General features: G+C 46.5%; 1 protein-coding gene across 2 annotated transcripts in view; it reads left to right on the top strand.

Annotated features, from left to right (window-relative positions):
* AHDC1 (AT-hook DNA binding motif containing 1) overlaps positions 1-19,557 on the top strand; it is a 223,576-nt gene that overhangs the window by 158,470 nt on the left and 45,549 nt on the right. For both annotated transcript variants that reach the window (XR_014493328.1, XM_083369846.1), the window contains exon 3: positions 19,303-19,471. Coding sequence is in view for 1 of the 2 variants with exons in the window: in XM_083369846.1 (XP_083225972.1) it covers positions 19,303-19,471 (169 nt within the window). In the remaining variant the exon portion in view is untranslated. The remainder of the gene's footprint in view (positions 1-19,302; positions 19,472-19,557) is intronic.

Raw genomic sequence — 19,557 nt, 5'->3', positions numbered from 1 at the left:
ATGATGCTGTAGGCTTAGCTTAGCAGCAGGCTTGTTTCTCATTTGATTCCTTGTTTAATTAAAAGAAGGGAAGGAAGGAAGGAAGGAAGGAAGGAAGGAAGGAAGGAAGGAAGGAAGGAAGGAGGCAGATGCCTAGGAAAATGTCCAGGACTGCCTTGGTGCCCATTGGCACTAAGTTGCCAAATACAAATGCTGATGTTTCTCAAAGATGTCTGGTGAGTCTTTAGTTGAAAGCAAGGAGGTAGATTATGGGATTCTTGGTGATCTCTGAGCATTAGGTAACTAGGTTACCTTACTAGGTGACATTATCAGGGCTCCTGGTTGGGTAATAAAACATCTGCAAAAAAACCCAACCAAGCTCGTGAGAGCATCAACTCTGAGCTACTAATGGAGGCAAATTAATCAGATCCAGGAAGATGCAGTCCTTCAGCCGCAAAATCCACAGTGTGCTTTGGAGCAGGTGTGGGTGTGCATGCTGCACATGTTGGTGTCTCCTTAAGAAAGAGCATCATTCTTTGGGCTTAGTAGCTACATAGAAAAATATGTCTTTGAGTTAAGGAAGCTGGCAACATGTCCGTGCCCATCCAAAGTATCCTGTCACACCCTGTCGGCACCTCCTTAACTGAATTGGGTATTTTATTGGAATTGTGCTGCAAAGTGCTAGCTTGGAAGAGTCACTGATTGTTCAAGGGGTTGTCAATAGGAGTAGGGTGTATATTCACATCTACTCCAAAGCACCTTTATAACTACAGTGGATCGCTATATTTGACTAGCCTAGCTCCTTTCTATCAACTAGAGCAGAGTTTGCCAACCTTGGCAACTTTTAAGATGTGTGGACTTCAACACCCAGAATTCCCCACCCCATCCTTATTTAGATCATTGGTTCAGTCCAACATTGAGCAAGCCCCCCCAGAAAGGGAAGTAGCCTTTGGCAAATATTTTCCAGCCTATTTTGTAAAACGTCTGAGAATTCACACTATCAAAACTCCTTTTGAATATTTAAAGGTTAGAAACTTTGCTGAGTAAGCATGAGATCGCAGGAGGCCATTTATTATTAAAAGTATTGTTGTTGATGTTATTATTATCAGCAGCAACAATTCAATTTATACCTTACAAAGTCTATTCAAGTTCCTGTTCGCTTACAAATATCTCAAACCTCCAGTGGACAACCTCAATAAAAACAATGAAACACCAATATCTCAGGGGCTGCCACCAAGAAGAGCGGGTCAGCCTATACTCCAAAACACCTGAAGGTAGGACAAGAAGCAATCGATGGAAACTAACCACAGAGAAAAGCAACCTAGAACTAAGGAGAAAGTTCCTGACAGTTAGAACAATCAATTAGTGGAAAGGCTTGCCTGCAGAAGTTGTGAGTGCTGCATAACTGGATGGGCATTTATCTGGGATAGTATAGGGCAGGGGTAGGCAACCTCGGCTCTTTTATGACTCATGGACTTCAACTCCCAGAATTCCTGAGCCAGCTTGGCCCTTTTGCGACTTGTGGACTTCAACTCCCAGAATTCCTCAGCCAGGCATCTTAATACATCTGGATTTTGGCCCCCATTGCTCTGTTTCCTCCTGGCCTTCTCCTCTCCATCAGAAACAAATCATCCTTTTGCCTGTCTGGATGACTGAGGACCAGGACCCAGGGAGGTTGCCTATCCCCTCTTCTTCATCCTTATCTCTCCTACCTTCTTGATGAGACACCTTCCTTTGATCCTCCTTGCTACTGTCTCCCTGGGCTGCTTCAACCTAGACAGCATCGCATCTGCTTGGCTTTAAAGACCTTGGGGTGGGCAGATATCCAGCAAGTCCGCCCAGCAACCAGTTTGTGTGGCTGAATTAACTCTCTGCATCCTTCAGGCCTGGAGGAAGGAGAAATTTATTGGCTTTGATGCCAAGTGGGGGAAGCAATGGAGGGGACATGCAAGTGAGCAGGAAAAGAAGGCTTTCCCTTTCTTTCTTTCTTTCTTTCTTTCTTTCTTTCTTTCTTTCTTTCTTTCTTTCTTTCTTTCTTTCTTTCTCTCTCTCTCTCTCTCTCTCTCTCTTTCTTTCTTTCTTTCTTTCTTTCCTTCCTTCCTACCTCTGTTCTTCCTTCTTTCCTTCCTTCCTTCCTTTCTTCTTCCCTTCCCTTCTTCCCTGGGGCCAGTGTGGATAGGATCATCAGAGGGAAACAGTATCTCAGACATTGTGGAAACTGGTTGTAAACCAGCACCAGGAAGCTCAGTATTGCTCAGATGAAAGGTCTCAGGTGCAGCTGGAACCTCCTCTGAAAGAAGCTGCAGTGTTATCACTAAGCACAGTCGTCAAGGAAAAGACGGGAAATGTGCCTTAGTACACGGGAGGTCAACTCATCCCCACCCATCCCCATTTTTGCATATCCCCCAAGCATCTTCTCCCAAGACTCCATTGCTCAAAGCAAGCAGCAAGTGTCTGTTAATTAATGTGCTAAACCTAGTCTCCACACTAGAGTACCCCAATCTCCTCAAAATGGACAGCAAGATGCAACCTGACCTCTTCTCCTGACTCCTGAGATACACATATGCATGTAGGCATGCAAGCAAGCGAACGTATTTACAAAATGAAAGATCTGGACCTCAAAACAGGGATGTGTTTCTATTGGAAAGCAGTTCTCTACCTTTCTTTCACCCTGGATTTAGAATGTCCTTGGACCACGATTTAAAAACAAAAACAGAAAAACAAATGGGAGTTTTGATTGCACCTTTCCAGCCTCCTCTTGACTTTTTTGGCCACTGTAGAAGATGACAGCCTTGGCTGGATCTCTTGAGCAAAAGAGGAGGTGCGCAATTGGACACGGGCCTGATGGGGATGCCGTGTCAATTGTTACTGCGAAGACCCAGTCATAAGTCACTTTTTTCAGCACTGTTATAACTCTGACCGGTCTCTAAACAAACGGTTGTAAGTTAAGGACTACCTGTAACCCTATTGAGATGATGGCTTTAGTAGATGAGTTGGAACTGTCAACAGGGTATCAAATTTTCAAAAGCCTCAGAACTTTGTGTCCAGCAACTCCCCCGAGATAATGAAGCTATCAAACTTCTTGGACCTCCCCTGTTCTCCTCCATCTGCCTTCTCAAGATCGTCAGCAAACTTCAGCTTTTGGCTTCCTGCAGCAGAGATATGCTTTGCTCTCCTTCTGTTCCAGTCTCTGCCCAGCCCAGCTTCTCCCAGATTGGGGAACGCTGCCGACCCCTCTTTGTGAGAAGCCAAACTAGGATGAGGTAACCAGCCGTAAGCCGCTCTCCTTTTTTTCTTCTTCTTCTTCTTTTCCCAAGCCACCCTCTTTGGGAAACAGGCAGGCTATTGTCTCTCTCCGGCCTTGGCAGGCAGAACTTGAGGAAGGGGAACGGCCTCCGTGCTGTGGCAGCCGCGTCCTCTACCCAGAGACAGCCGGGCGCTACAGCTGCAAGGCAGGCAGTCGAGCCAGCAGCCTTGGCCTGAGGGAGCAGTGGCATTTGCGTCAGGCGTAACCAGGTGGAACTGCAGCATCCCAGGAAAGGACGAGCTGAAAGCAGAAAAACAAATGAGAAGCAGAGCACAAGGAGACCAGCTCAGGCAGGAGTGCAGACCTTATTTTCAACACGGCCCGCTTTGAAGGAAGCCTTTGGAAAGCCGGATGGATCAGAACCGCTGGAAGAGAGAAGCAGAGTCCCCACGTTGGGTGTGTGTTGGCCTGTAGGTGTGTGAGGGGTGGTGTTTGGGGGGTGGCGGGAAACAAAGCTGGCACTGGAATGCAGATGAATTAAGTCCTCCTCTCCTCGCTAGATCTTTTATGAACTGCAGCTTTTTGGCCTCAGCCAGCCTTTAAGGTGCGCTGTTTCGCCAGCCCATCTGTCGGTTGATTCCACACAGTGCTTCTCCCTCTCTTCGCTTTGTGTCCCAAATGTTTCTCCCAGAAGATGGTCTGGGTGGAAAAAGAACATTGCAAGAAGAGGAGGACGACAGCGGCGAGGAGTATCTGTGTGATTGTCTGTATATTAGGTGGATTGAGAATATTAAGTGTGGGAGTGTCTCCGCAAAGGAAGGAAACAGTAATTTACCTGTGTAAGCTCATGTCTGCAGGGGTTTTGGATTTGGCCTTCACCCTTCAGAAGACCAGAAGCTGAGCCAGCAAATGCCTCAAGCTGACTTGTTTACAGGGTTCACACCCCCGATACCCTTTTCCAATCCAACTCAGGTGTATTTTGAGAAGCCCTAGAATTCAAAGCTTACATTTTTTTGCCTTATTTTTTATTAGTCTAGCTATTTTGAATGATATCTTTCAGAAACGCTGATCTTTCTGGAGTTCTCCAAGGCAGCAGCACAGCAGAAAATATTACGAATAATAAAAGTTTAAAGGAAGCAGGTTTGTACAGATCTGGTTTCAAATCAGGCAGGTTTTTTAAAATGTGCTCATTTCTAATCTGGGAATGAGCTTTCCCCAATTTTGTGGTGCACTGCGCGAAAGGGAGAGATGCGAAAGACGGATTTAATCTTTCAAATCAGAAAGGGCAAAGAGCCAGTCAGCTGTTCGTGGAGGTGCTAAGGGCCATTAGAATCAGAGATGTGGTGTTGTTGTTTTTTCCTGGTGTTCTATGTTGTTGATATTGCCGTATGTTGTATGGGCTGTCTTACGGAACAGAAAGTGAGAGAGTGAAGTTTTAATAGCAACAGCAACAACAACAGAAAGAATAAAATGCTGAGCAAAGGATAATGGGATAAATATGCTCAAATGCAGTTATAAGTTTTGGCTGCGCTAGTGATGGGATATGGGTTGTTTTTTGTTTTTTTTGCTAAAGACTTTGTTGCAAACCAATTCTGTCAGGTTTGCTCAGGTCAATATGTTTTGCAATCAGATGACCGATTCAGACTCATTATTCCATACCTTTTTACCCTAAGAATAATAAGTAGAGGCATTTATTGAAGCTGCTGTGTTCCTCCTTCAACACACAGCGTGCCCTTTCAAGCTAGTCTAGGTCACTTTGCAGCTGTTCTTTATAGTCTGTGATGGTATATCTGAGGCATGTTCCTGCTCTTCTTCTAAGATACCAGCAACCTGCTTCTCTCCATCCCTACTGAACAGAATAGCAGAGTGGAAAGGGACCTTGGAGTTCTTCTAGTCCAGCTCGCTGCTCAAGCAGGAAACCCTGTACCACTTCAGACAAGAGATTGTCCAATCTCTTTTTAAAAACCTCCATGTTGGAGCACCTACAACTTCTGGAGGCAAATTGTTTCACTGGTTAATTGCTCTAACAGTCAGGAAGTTATTTATTTCTAGGTTGCTTCTCTCCTTGATTAGTTTTCATCCTTTGCTTCTTGTCCTTCCTTCAGGTGCTTTGGAGAATAGATTGAACACCCCCTCCCCCCATTGTTGTTGTTGTTATTGTTATTTGCAAAGTCATATCCGACCCATCGCGACCCCATAGACAATGTTTCTCCAGGCCTTCCTGTCCTCTACCATCTTCTGGTGTCCATTTAAGCTCATGCTTACTGCTTCAGTGACTCCATCCAGCCACCTCATTCTCTGTCGTCCCCTTCTTCTCTTGCCCTCAATCTTTCCCAGCATTAGGCTCTTCTCCAGTGAGTCCTTCCTTCTCATTAAGTGGCCAAATTATTTGAGTTTTAGCTTCAGGATCTGGCCTTCTAAAGAGCAGTCAGGGTTGATCTCCTCTAGGACTGACCGGTTTGATCGCCTTGCAGTCCAAGGGACTCACAGGAGTCTTCTCCAGCACCATAGCTCAAAGGCCTCAATTCTTTGGCGCTCAGCCTTTCTTATGGTCCAACTTTCACAGCTGTACATTGCAACTGGGAAGACCATAGCCTTGACTATACGCACTTTTGTTGGCAGGGTGATGTCTCTGATTTTTAGTGTGCTGTGTAGATTTGCCATGGCTTTCCTCCCCAGGAGCAAGCGTCTTTTAATTTCTTGGCTACAGTTCCCATATGCAGTGATCTTGGAGCCCAGGAAAATAAAATCTGTCACTCCCCCCATAGGGGATAGTATTTCGGCTTTCATGTAACTGTCAGGTGATAGATCTTAAAAAGATATTTTTGCAGAGCATAAATAGGTAGCTATTGTTGAGAAAGGTAGCTGTTGAGAAAGAAATAGAGCTGCTGGTGATGTTGGCCTGTAGAGGTAGTCCTTGAGTAACAACCATTCATTTAGTGACCAAAGCTACAACGGTGCTGAAAAAAAGTGAATTATGAAAATTTTTCACATTTACAGTGGTTGCAGCATCCCTGTGTCACGTGACCAGACTTTGGACTCTTGGCAACTGGCATGTATTTATAAAAATTGTGGCACGCCAGGGTCAGGTTGTCGCCATGTGCAACCTTTGCAAGCAAAGTCAATGGGGGAAGCCAGGTTCGCTTAATAATTGCCCAATTCCCTTAACAGTCAGTGATTTGCTTAACCATCATGGCAAAGAAAAAAGTTGCAGAATTGGAGGTGACTCACTGAACAACCTGCCTTGGTTAGCAATGGAAATTCTGCTCCCAATTGTGGTCTTAAATTGAGGACTAGGGAAACAAAAATCGTTCCTTGTAACAATAGCCTCGGCCCAGAGCACAGCCTACTCATTTCCCGCCATGGGCCGCCTTCCATCATTTGTGTTTCTCTGTCACTCGCTCTTTTCTTCCATCACTGTCACCAGACCGAACAGAACAGCGATACCTGTTTTTGAGACCGTCCCCAAAGAGAGGCTAAATTAATGGTCGCTGTTCTCAGTCAGGGATGGGAGAGAAGGGAGGGGGGAGAGACACACATCAGAAACTACCAACCTGAAGTGAAAGGAAACCCAACAGCTTCGGTAGCTCTGGTGGACCCATTACCTAAGATGAATCACTTGCCATCTGTTGTGTCTCCTAATTATACATGCAAAGCAAAGAGAGAGTCCTGCAAAGAGTGAGAGTGAAAGAAAGGGATGGAGGGAGGAGGAGGAGGAGGTAGGGTACCTATTCGGGCTGCGAAGCGGTTTTTGAACAACCTGAAAATTCATGCTGCCAGATTTTGGTGCTGCAATCGCGAGGGTGCCGGGGACTCCAAAACGGAGGTGGGAAGCGGCATACGGCCCACAGGTGGCCAATTCACAAGATGCTCATGGGGCATCTTGCTGTTTTTCACCTAATGCAGTCGGCATCTCCGTCTGTAAAGTGACGAGTCTTGGAACGGTGGCACATCTGCCCTGATGGAAAAGGGAGACCAGGTTCCTGCTTGCCTAGAAGAAAGGCTCGCCCTATAAAGGTTTGCACTGACACACCCAGAATACCTGTACACAGGTAGTCCTTGACTTACAGCCATTCATTTAGCAACTGTTTGAAGTTACAGTATCACTGAAGAAAAGGGGGGGGACTTCCACCTAGTACTTGCATTTCAGACCATCATAGCACTCCCCACTGTAGCACCCCCACTCTGATCAAAACTCAGGTGCTTGGCAACCGGCGTGTGTTTACAATGGTTGCAGTGCCCCAGGGTCATGGGATCACCTTTTGCAACCTTCCCAGCCAGCTTCCATCAAGCAAAGTCAATGCAGAAGTCAGGCAAAAAAAAGTCGGTTGCAGCTCATCAACCATCTTTCTTCCCAATGGAAATCTGGTCCCAATTGTGGTAATTTACCTGTAAGTGTAAATTTACCCACACGGTACCTGGGAGGGGTGGGTGGGGAGAGGGAGGCTAATTGAGACCGTTTGCATAGGAGGGTAAGACCTTTTTATAACCGCTGTAGGCAGCTTGGGAGTCTTAAGATCCATATTGATTCACAATCCATCCCAGCTTTGAAGTAAAGGTTGAAAGCAATTGTATTCCCATTTTTTTTAAGAGACGTGTAGGAAATCCGCAACTCTCCAAATCTTGTTGGCTCCTACGAACCTCAGCTAACAATGCCAATGTGCAGGAGGAGTGAAGAGCATTGTGGTCCAACATCTTGTGTGCTACAGGTTTGCCAACCCCTAACTTAAAGTTCCTTTGTTTGCTTGCTGGCTGTACTCTCTGCATTTTAAATCAGTCCTTGAAACTCATTGGGAGCTGGTTACACTCATCCACTTCAGATCCTGTAAATAGCAAAATGTTTATTTTTCCTCCAGCATAGTTTACTGTTCTCCTACTGGGTTATCAGGCTCCTTGGCTATGAGGATAAAATCTATCTGTTAAGAACGGAATCAATTTCTAGTTAGCATCCAGAAAGTTTTCTCTCTTCCTCCACGACCATCTTTGGGGTTAGAAAATTTGAACTGAAAAGCAAATATGACACCTAAATGCTCAGACAACTTTACTGGAAATATTCCAAATCCCTGTTTTATTAGATCGGATTATGCGCCATCATGTTGACACTGACTCTTAGGGACCCGTGGCTAGACCAACCCTGGTTGCATGTATTGATCAAGTAACTTTCATTTGTTTTTAAATTATGCAGGCTGCCCTTCAAAGCAGCTTTCTTTTTGGGACAGCTGACCCCTAAGAGAACAATTTAATGTTTTGAGTAACTGAAGCAGTTACTGACGTATAATGTATAAATAGGGTAAAGAGTCCTCAGTTTTACAGAGTTAATCTAGTGCAGCAAATAGCAAACCGTAACTTAGTGTGATGTGTGAACACAGGTACACTGTTAGATGTAGCAGTGTTTGTTTAAGGCAGGGGTGTCCAACCTTGGCAACTTTAAGACTTGTAGACTTCAATTTCCAGAATTATCCCAGCATGGTTTACTGGGGGATTCTGGGAGTTGAAGTCCACAAGTCTTAAAGTTGCCGAGGTTGGACACCTCTGGTTTAAAAATGAAGGAGGATACCTGGAAAGGTTGAAGAAAATCTTACATGCAACCCAGCAGAGCAGCAATCAGTGGCTGCAGGGTTCATACTACATCCTCGCCTTTGTCTTCTTTAACTGTGATTGAGTAGGCCACATGCTAAACCATAAACTACGGTTTACAAAACCCAATGGCTGGAATCGTTTTGGCTTAATGTGATGTGTGAACCTAGCCTAGGTCAAGAGACCTGGGCTATATGGACAAGATCTGACCTTATATAAAGCAGCTCCCTGTGTTCCCGTGCTCATGTTTCCTGAGTATGGACTTTGTGGTTGATATGATCATCAAGATTTTTACAGGTTTTAATTACAGACACGCTGGGGTGCTTTATTCCTGTAATCTTTTCCCCACTCTGTGCCTTCACACATTTTTCTATCTCCTCCTTTTGTTTTGGTGCTTTCTGACATTTGGCATCTCCAGTTTTTTGGTCCACATGGCTTTCTAAAGCATCCTTGATTTCTTTTTGGATTGTAACATTCTGGCATCTGTCTCCCTTCGCCAAAAAAGGGCCCCCTCTTGCTGGAGACATGCAGTATTATTGTGTAGTCTCCTGCAGTTGTAATTCTCTTCCACAGCTTGCAGAAGTTGCCGCTGTCCTGGTGTTGTTATTCTCCTTTGCAACATCAGGAAGGAATGATAAAACTCTAGGAGCAAGAGGTTTAGCAGAAAAGTGGTCATAGCAAGAAATGAATGGAGGGTTGTTGGTTTTTTCCCCCTTTGATAAAATAATGGGGATGAATTCCCGTTTTGTAATGGTGCAGGAATAGTAAAAGTTTTCCATCTTGCATGTCCTGTCTGGAGGCTAGACCTGATTCCAAATCTTAGCCCTGAAAGGCCCCATGGAAGCAGAGTTCTGTTAGACTATCTTCCACCCCCTGCCCCCCCCCCAATTAGAGAAATAGTGGGGAAGGCAAGGTCAGGTGCATGCTTTGAGAATTAAAGAGGAGCTATCTTGTTCCGTTGTTCTTCTCATGGCCAGGCGTTGCCAAATTTGTTTTTATGAGCTTTGGAATTCTTCAGGGCTGGAGGTAAGAAAAAACTCGTACCATCACAATACTAAATTCTCTACCCGATGCCTGATTCCAAAAAAATAAATAAAAATAATAATAAAATTGGGAGGGGAGAAGTGTGATTGTGCTCTTTCGCACTCTCCCCCGCACCTCTTCCATCTTGAATGGAAAATTCTTGTTCCTCCTTTCCATCTCAACCAGGGAATGAAACAGCCTCCCATGAGGTCCTGTTTTTAAGTTGGTGGGGGAGAGGCAGAAAGGGAGGGACGGGGGGGGAGAGAGAGAGAGGCTGCCCCCCCTCTCATGTCTGCCATTTGCTGCCTCCAAGGAGCCTGAAACTGTTAAACTAATTAAAGATTTTCAGCACCAGGATTAATCCTTTTGCAGGGTGGTTATTGTGAGCTCAGGTAGTCTATTAGTTTACCAGGCGAAGATATTGGATTTCTGAAAGACAAGTCAGCACTCTTTGGGGGCTGTTATCTTTCCAAGGCTCCAGGGGTCAGGAGGTAGCAAGGAGAGGTGACTGCAATCTTTTTCACTCTTACACACACACACACACACACACACACACACACACACACACACACACAGAGAGAGAGAGAGAGAGAGAGAGAGAGAGAGAGAGAGAGAGAGAGAGAGAGAGAGAGTTGCTGTACATGCTGCTCAGCTCTCCCTTCTACACACACACACACACACACACACACACACACACACACACACCTTTTGCTATTTCATGCAGGCTTGCCTCTCTCCCTCCCTCGCTCTCTCTCTCTCTCTCTCTTTCTCTGTGTTTCTCTCTCTTTCTCTCTCTCTCTCTCTCTCTCTCTCTTTACCCATTTTTCTCTTTCTGTTTCCCTCCCTCTCTCTCTCTTTCCCTCTCTCTCTCTTTCCCTCTCTCTCTCTTTCCCTCCCTCTCTCTCTCTCTCTCTCTCTCTCTCTCTCTCTCTCTCTCTCTTCCCCCACCCACACCCACACACACACTTTGTAGCCTTTCCTGCACCCAAGCATTTGTCCCTTCTCTTGTGTGGTCCCTGCTACATTTTGCTAAGGGAGGGGGTGCCCTGGCTGACACCCCAGCAACAGCAACGTCCAGAGCCCCTAATGCGAAACATGTGGCAACAGCCTGGAGCTGAGCAAGGGAGGCACAAGGGAGAAGACCATTTGTCTCCTCTCCCTCTGTCCTCCCCCCTCCCCCAGCTGTGGCCCTCTTCCACCCCTCTCTTCCTGGGGCCAAGCCTGTGAATAGTTGGCATGGGGAGTGGAAGGCTGAGCTGAGTTCCGGCATGAGAAACAGCCTGGTGTTCTTCTTCTTCCCTCTGAGTTGAGACTTCGGTCTGTTTGAGGTTGTCTGCGTGCTGCTGGCCCTTTGAGCTCCTTCTCTCTGAAGGAGCAGAACAAATACAGAGGGGAAGGGGGGGAGCTTAAAGAGAGCAAGCATCAAGCCCGGCCTTAAGACTTCATCCACCAACTCACACACTTGCACACATTATGACCAGAGTGACCCATTCTGTATGCCAGGAGAATGAGTCATTGTCTGCTCCTGGGGGCTTGGCTCCCTCCCTCCCTCCTCCTTCCCCAAAGCTCTTTCTCTGCTCAGGCTGTGCCTGCTTACCTGCCTTAGCATTCAGACAAGGGAGGAACGTGGAGACAAGATGGTGGGCGGAATATGAGGGGAGACAGATCGAGGTAACCAGAGGACAATCCTGCAAGATGCACAAGCCCTTGCTTTGCTGAAGGCCAGGAGGCTTCCCGAGCGATGCTGCATCCCAAATGCAGGGAAGTATCCGGATTTTTCGTATCCAGAATGTCTTCGACCAGCTCTAATGTAGCCCGCATCACTCAGAAGCTCACTTGGGTAGTGGGTTTCTTAGTGCGGACCCTATTGGAAAAGGGCTGTGAGGAGCCGTGGTAGCGCAGTGGTTAGAATGCAGTGTTGCAAGGGAAACTCTGCCCACTGCTTGGAGTTCAATCCTGCTGGGGCTCGAGGTTGACTCAGCCTTCCATCCTTCTGAGGTTGGTAAAATGAGTATCCAGATAGTTGTGGGGGGGTAATATGCTGAGATTGTAAACCACCGAGAGAATGCTATAAAGCAACACGGGGCAGTATATAAGTGGTCCTGGACTTACAGCAATTCATTTGGCGACCATTCAAAGTTACAACGGCACTGGGAAAAGTGACTTGTGACCATTTTTCACTGTTACAACCTTTGTAGCATCCCCAGGATCATGTGATCAAAACTCAGGTGTTTGGCAATTGGTTCGTGCTTCCTATGACCATTGCTGTGTGGCAAGGTCATCGATCCCCTTTTGCGGTCTTTGGACAAGCAAAGCCAATGGGGAAGACAGCTTCACTTCACAGGCAGATTACTAACTTAACAACTGCTGTGATTCACTTAACAACGGTAGCAAGAAAGGTTTTAAAAGAAGGCAAAACTCACTTCACAATTGTTTCACTTAACAGCGGAAATTTGGGGCTCAATTGTGGTTGTAACTCGAGGACTTCAGCAGTTTGAGGGAAACATCTCTGGGCATGGCAATGGGTGGGATTTTGCTCCTGATTTGTTGGGCTTTGCAGAATAATGGAAGTATGTTAGGTTCCACTTAGGCCAGGGGTCTTCAAACTTGGCCCTTTTATGACTTGTGGACTTCAACTCCCAGAATGCCTGGCTGAGGAATTCTGGGAGTTGAAGTCCACAAGTTATGAAAGGGCCAAGTTTGAAGACCCCTGACTTAGGCTATTGAATAAACTCTCTTCCTCCACCATACATGGGGATCAAAACCCTTTGGATGGTCTTGGGTATATCTTTCCCCACCTCAAAACCCATGCTGCCTTCCGGAGCTGGAGGAACAGGGAGGGGGGATTTCTGTGGTCAACAGTTGCTGTGATCTGTTTTTGAAGCAGATGAGGTTTCCCAACCAGCCACGGAAGAGGTGGGAATTACAAGCCCCTTGGCAGGCACAGGCTTGTTGCAACATAAGGAGAATCAGGCAAGGCAGGGAGGCACAGCTGAATCGGTGAATTACAAGGGTTGGAAGAACGGTGGACAGTTGTTACTGTGCCGGGTGTGTATGTGCTCCCTACTGGAGAGCAACAATTTTTGTGCTCATAGCCTTAGCTGAGGAATTGGGGTGACTGGGTGAGAAATTGCTTGAGTAGGAGATCTCTCTCTCTCTCTCCCTCTCCCCCCCCCTCTCTCTCTCTCTCTCTCTCTGTGTGTGTGTGTGTGTGTGTGTGTGTAGGGGCATTTGTGTACTGCTCTGAGCCACTGGCTGAGATCACACATCACACCAAGCGATTGTGCACTTTGCTTTTGGCTTAGCCATCAGTGGAAAAACAAACCTTGATTTGCCTTAGGATTTGAAATCAGAGTTTATTCCTGGCTGCCTGAATGTAACTGTGGCTTAGTGTGACATACACAAATGCCATCCTCCTCCTTCTTCGTTTGCACTGTTTTGGCTTATTTCTGGTTTGGGATTTGTATCCTACCCAAGTCTCTGAGTAGTCCACAGAGGTGCAAAGTAAGAGCAGCTAAAAACGAATTTTGGCTAAGCAGATCTGGATGAGTGAGTGGGAAAAGGTGCCTGTGTTTTGTCTGTGAAGAGAGAGTGTGTGTATTCTCTGTGCAGGTCCATACAACCAGGCCCTTCCATGAACCTGTAACACATGTGTGCATTTATACCCACTTTCCCCCCATTTCCAGGGCCTTGAGCTTATGTGCGTTCACATGCAAAGGTGATGATATCCAACAGGATACAGCTAGTCCTCGACTTACAATCATTTGTTTAGCGACATTTGAAGTTTCAGTGGCCCTGAAAAAAAGTGACTTATCACCGTTTTTCACACTTAGGACTTGCAGCATCCCCAGGGTCATGTGATCAAAATTCAGGCAGCTGGCAACTGGCATGTATTTGTGACAGTTGCAGCATCCCAAAGGCCATTTGTAACCTTCCAACAAGCAAAGTCAACAGGGGAAGCCAGATTCGCTTAATGACCGCATGTTTCGCTTAACATCTGCAGTCACTTCCTCAACAACAGTGGCAAAAAAGCTCAGAAAATGGAGCACAACTCACTTAACAACTTCCGTGCGTAGCAATGGACATTTGGGGGCTCAGTTGTGGTCGTAAGTCGAGGACTGCCTGTACATTTCCTGGGAGCCAAGCAAGCCATGATGGAAGAGGACTTTGGAGAGACCTCTTTTAGTGGGCGCCTGTTTCAGGCTCACTCGACTAACGTCCTGGCCTGCCACTTGAATGCCCTTTCCCCTTGGGTGCATCTGCCCTTGTTTCTCTCGGTACCAAAGGATCCCAGCGGATTGACTGTGCATCTCTTTGTCCCCTAGGAAGGTAGGGACCTGGGATTGGAGCTTGTTTTTTTTCCTTCCCAGTCTTTCCTACCTGAGTTTAAAGAGAAGCTGGCAGAAAGATGGAGGGCTGGGAGGGGCTGGGACCCACTGACTCGAATGAAAAGCCTTCTGTGTTTTGCCTGCTTCTTTCTTTCTGGCTGTTTCTGCAAGCTCCAGGCAGTTGAGACTAGGCTGGTCCTTCTAGTTCTGTTTCCTTATTCCACGTTGCCGTAACTCTACACCTTCCCAGCCTGCAACTGCCACCATGTCCAGATGCTGGGAGGGAACCGAAGGGTGCTAAGAAGAGGGCATTTACTTGCCAAGTCCAAAATTGCAGGGAAAGGAAAGGGGCTTCTTGACGGGGAGGTCTGGATTCAATCCTCACCTTAACCTGCAAGCAAGAAACAGGTTGACTCAAGTGGGATTGAGTTGTGCGGGCAGGAGCGATAGGATCGAGATGCACAAAAACCCAAGCATAATGGTTAAAATAGTTGCCGTTTCTCTCCGAAGAATTTCGGAGCAGATGGCGATGCACAAATTACAGTTGAAAAAAGCAGGGTTGGTGTTTTTTTTTTTAAGGAAGGACAATAGTGAATGGCCAATTTGGGGCTTTCAAGTCCCTAATGCTCACCTGGAACCAAAAAACCCATCTCAGGTAGCATCAGCCTGCCTTCCAGGCAAGGGGAGTTTCACAACCAGAATGCCACAACAGAGGAGACTTTAAAGGAAAATATTTGGAGCTCAGGGTTGAAATGAGGGGTGCTTGGTGGGCTTGTTGTTTTCTTGCAGATGTCTCATTACCCAAACCAGGTAACACCATCAGCCCTGTCAACAGAGATTCTCAGTCATCAGGTCATGGTTATCCCAAATGTGCTTTTCAAAATTGGGTTTTCTTGGGTTTTTTCCTTGAAAAATGTTTCGCTTCTTAGCCAAAAAAAGCTTAAAAACCAAACAAAAACTAAGACATTATGTTACCTAGTTTGGGCAGTGGAATGAGGACCCAGATTGTTGGGGGCAATAAGCTGACTTTGTAATAATGCCGCTTGGCGGGGGGGGGGGCGAAAGCCCTAATAAGCAGGCATATACATAGAATGAAGGCTATTGCTAAGCACATTGATTTGTGCTTTAGATTGTAAGCCGCCCTGAGTCTTCGGAGAAGGGCGGGATATAACTGGGATTAAAATAAATAAAAAAATAAATAAAAAATAAATGTCTTCAAGAAAACAACCAAGCTCAGAGAGCACCAAGGACCCCTCAGAGGAGTCTCTGTCCTCTATCCTGATGTCAGGTGCTGACCCACCTCAATAATCCTAAAACTTGGAACATCAAAAAAGTCGCCGTTGAGTTGAGACATGCCTGTAGTTTTCTGGGGAAACCATACGGAACTAGTTTGCCCTTGCCTTCTTACTAGATTTTTGTTTTGATTTGATTTGATTTCGCAGTCAGCTTGAGTTCTCAGTGGTTTCCTAGCCACTTATTAATCAAATCCAGCCGTGCCCAGCTTTTGGAGGTCACCAAAGCCAGCTAGATGTCCAGGAAAGTAGGTGTGTAAAAATACAAGCATGAAAAGCTTGTGGAGGACCGTGCCAGCAGTAAGGTACAAGCAGAGTGATACACAGCAGGGGAGATATCCAAGTGTGAACACTTAGTGGGATAAAAAAAAAATCAAGGTGACAAATCCATTTTCGGATGTAAAGCAAAAGGCACAGTTCCATGGCAACATGGCTGGGCGAGGAAGAAGAGGAGAGCATGGCAGAGAGGAAGAATGCAACAATTAAGGATGAATGTAAAGAGCAGTTGAAAAGCACAAAAGGTGGCCACTGGTTGCAGGCAAACCACGTGAGTATAATAAGTAGCGCAGCCATCAAGGACTAGCTTCAAATTCTTCAGTGGCCACTGTTAGTCAGCCTCAAATCCTCCACAGGATTATTGTGCGAATAAAAGAAGTGCGGTAAGAAAACCTTTGGTTTTGAAACTCTTTTTCCCATATCATTATTATTTCCATGCCCTTCATCAACTATTACAACTCAGGAGATGGTGCTAATTTGCTAATTTCTCTTTTCAGAATCTGTCGCCTTTTCTTCTTTGTAGCTGCTTAATAAGTTGTTGGCTACTTTGCGTCTCTCTCTCTCTCTCCCTCCCTCCCTCCCTCCCTCCCTCCCTCCCTCCCTCCCTCTCTCTCTCTCTCTCTCTCACTCTCTCTCTCTCTCTCTCTCTCTTGACAAAGACTTTCTAGTATGTCACTCCAGTTCAGCCAGTAGGAAAGGGTCTAAAATCACCCAGTCTCCTTGTTGGTCCCATGTAGGCTTCCCATCATCACAACCCCAAAAGTCCAAACCATAAGGATTTGCTCCAAAGTGGGCCTGTGAACATTCAGGATTGAAACAGTCCGTCAGGCACCTCCCCTGACATTAGGACTTGGAAAGGTGCAAAGGCTTAATCTGGATTGGGTCCCAAACTTTGCTTTGAAGATCTAGGTTGGAAATCCTGCTTTAGCCAGGGTTTATGGGTGGCCTTGGCAGAATTCTGCATATTGATGACCCACACCCCTGGCTTGGCACAAGATCTTTTGAACTGAGGTCTTTCCCCTAGAATAAGTAGGTATATTTCCTCCTGAGATGCTGTCCCACCCAATGGAGGAAGAGCCAATGCCACAGTCCACATTGTTTGTCCTTACTCCTCCCTTACAGCCTGGCAGATGTCACTAGGCAGATGTGTCAATATGAGATGAGGCCGGTTGTGTGAGCATAATCAGTCTCTAAAAATAAACAGCCCTAGACTGGCCCAAATTCCAATCTCTGCTTCAGTTCTTTATCTGTAAAATGGGAATTGGTCTGTTTTGGCCAACTCTGTTCCTGCAGTCCCAGGAAAGGGAATTTGGGATTCCAAGGGAATTCAGATCCAAAGGTTAGGTTCTAGGAGAGGGAGGAAAGTTTGTTCTTGGTGGCTGGACTTTAGTCTAGGTCAGCGTTTCTCAACCTCATCATTCATTTTCCTTCCCTTCCCTTCCCTTCCCATCCTTATACCATCCCTATCCATGTATCTCCCTTTCCTTTCCTTTCCTTTCCTGTCCTGTCCTGTCCTTTCCTGTCCTGTCCTGTCCTGTCCTGTCCTTCCCTTCCCTTCCCTTCCATTTAGCTTAATGGAAGACAGAGTCGACTTGTCATACCTCTTCATCTGAGATATTTATTGGGGACTTTAGGATGTGTTTATCAAATGAAAATGAAACTATCTCCCGCCACATATCTCGATGGCTCGCCTATTTTTTTTTCAGTCACCGCGTCTTGTTGGAATTGGCTTTATGATGGGAAATAGAAAAGGCAAGGATGGGGAGTTGACTTCCTAGGAATGCTTCGAAGCATGGTCTTGCCTTCCAAACGGGGGTATTGCATTCAAGATAAGGAATATTGGATTCTTGGCTTGCAAAAGACTTGTGCAGATATAATGGCACCAGAACAGGGTGTAGCACTGTGTAAATGAAATCTGGGAGAGTGAGAAGTTGGAGTAAGGAGATGCCCCAACTGCTTGGCAAGGAGTAGCCGAGGTGACAGCTTAATTCACAGTTCATTCTGCTATTCTTTCATGTTGCTGCATGAGAAGGGTTGGATATCTGTACCCTTCTGCAATGTTTTTTTCCCCCATCTTTGTGCTAAAGACTCTAGGCTAGCTCCCATTCCTATGGCTTTGCATGTTCTATTTCTGGTTTACTTTATTGGCTGTGTTGTTCACCTGAATGCACATAGCCTGGTTAGTGAATTACCCATTTTATGGGTTTGCGCAACACACTAAAGCACATGCACATGTGTGCCCATGCACTCAGAGGCCAATTAAGGCAACAGCTGACTGAGCTTAGTAGGCTGTTTGTATGTAATTGCTGTGCTCATCACTGACTGAATTAAGTATGTTGAGTGAACGGACACACACATCGAATAGCTGCAGTATTGAAAGAGATGGACACTGTTGTATGCTTTCTTAAATAGACCCAGAAATTCTCAAACACATGTCAGTGAAACCCCTGTTTCTCTTATCCTGCAGGTAAAACTGCACAAGCCATGTGAAAACTGAGACACAGACTTTGGTGTGCAGAGCATGCATGCCACTTCTTTTCTCTCTCTCTCTCTCTCTCTCTCTCTCTCTCTCTCTCTCTCTCTCTCTCTCACACACACACACTCACTCACACATGCACAGGCACATACTTGCTCACACACCACACAGCTTGAGATAGCAGGATGACTGTAGCTAATAGAGTTTGGCTGATGCCCCTGCAGGGCTATGATACCATGGACAAAAACGGAAGAGAAGAACAGGGAGGGGATTCAGACGAGGAAGGAAAGGCTGAGAGCGCTTGGGATCCGATGAATGACAGCCAGGTCTGGCATCCAAACAGATGCACAGACATTTTGTCTGTTTATCAGAGCCACACAGGCCTCTGACCCACACTGTAATGCCTCTTGGGTGAGGTGTGTTGCATTCTCCAGGAGGGCCCCCCCCTCCTCCGTCGTGCACATCTGTTGTACTCCAAAGCCAAACCCTTTGTATTTTTAATGACCTTGAGCAGGAACCAGCTACCCTGAACAAAGACACAGGATTCCCTCACTTCTGGCGGGTGGGGGCTGCCTAGCACAAACTTGCTTCTAAGCCAGGAAAGCTCTGGAGGGAGGGAGGGTCCTTCCTTGCAAAACCCAGTGGGTGGGTCATGCTTTTTCTTCTGCCTTTGCAAGGCGGCTGCTGTTTCTAGGGGACGGGGCCGAGTAGGGTTGAACACACTTCATGGGACCAGCCAGAAGGATCTTTTGGCTAGGGAGAGCCATATTCGGTTGGCGGGAGAGTCTGCAAGCAGACCTTCTCCGTCTCAACCACAAAATGGAAGCTTGTTAAAAACTCCTGCAAGCTTGGAAGGGAAAGAATGTAGTAGCACAAGGGGATGTAGCTATTTGTGCCATCAGAGCCGTCTTTGCCTTGTGTCACACACACAGTCACAAATCCCCAGACTGGACACTTCTCAACCGCTGCTGCATCCCTTTGAAATAAAATCTCTTTGAAAAGAGTGTGTGTGTGTGGGGGTGAAATGTTTCAAACCCGTGTCATCTCCTCCTCCTCCTGTGCCCCTTCTTCACAAGCCTGGGTCTGTGTGCTTTCCTTTAACAGATGGGATCTCCAATGCGTGCCAGCCCATTGGACTGGAAAACGGAGCCAACCCGCCAGCTGAATGGTTCCCGCGCAGCCAGGGTCCAGGGTTGCGGCCGCCCAACAGTGAAGTGGACAACAGTGAGAGGAACTTCAGGGTGAATCTTCATTGCAAGTATGGGCGGCCCAGGTAAGGGGGCCGGATGGAGGGGTGAGGGTGCAAGGCGGGCCAACCTGACTTTTCTGCTTTGGTTGCTGTAGAGCAGAGGTGGGGGG

The sequence above is a fragment of the Vipera ursinii genome (genome assembly GCF_947247035.1).
Source record: "Vipera ursinii genome assembly, chromosome: 9".
In the NCBI taxonomy this organism is placed as follows: Eukaryota; Metazoa; Chordata; class Lepidosauria; order Squamata; family Viperidae; genus Vipera; species Vipera ursinii.
Note: the sequence above shows the minus strand (reverse complement) of the source record. Positions and strands in the feature narration are given on the sequence as shown.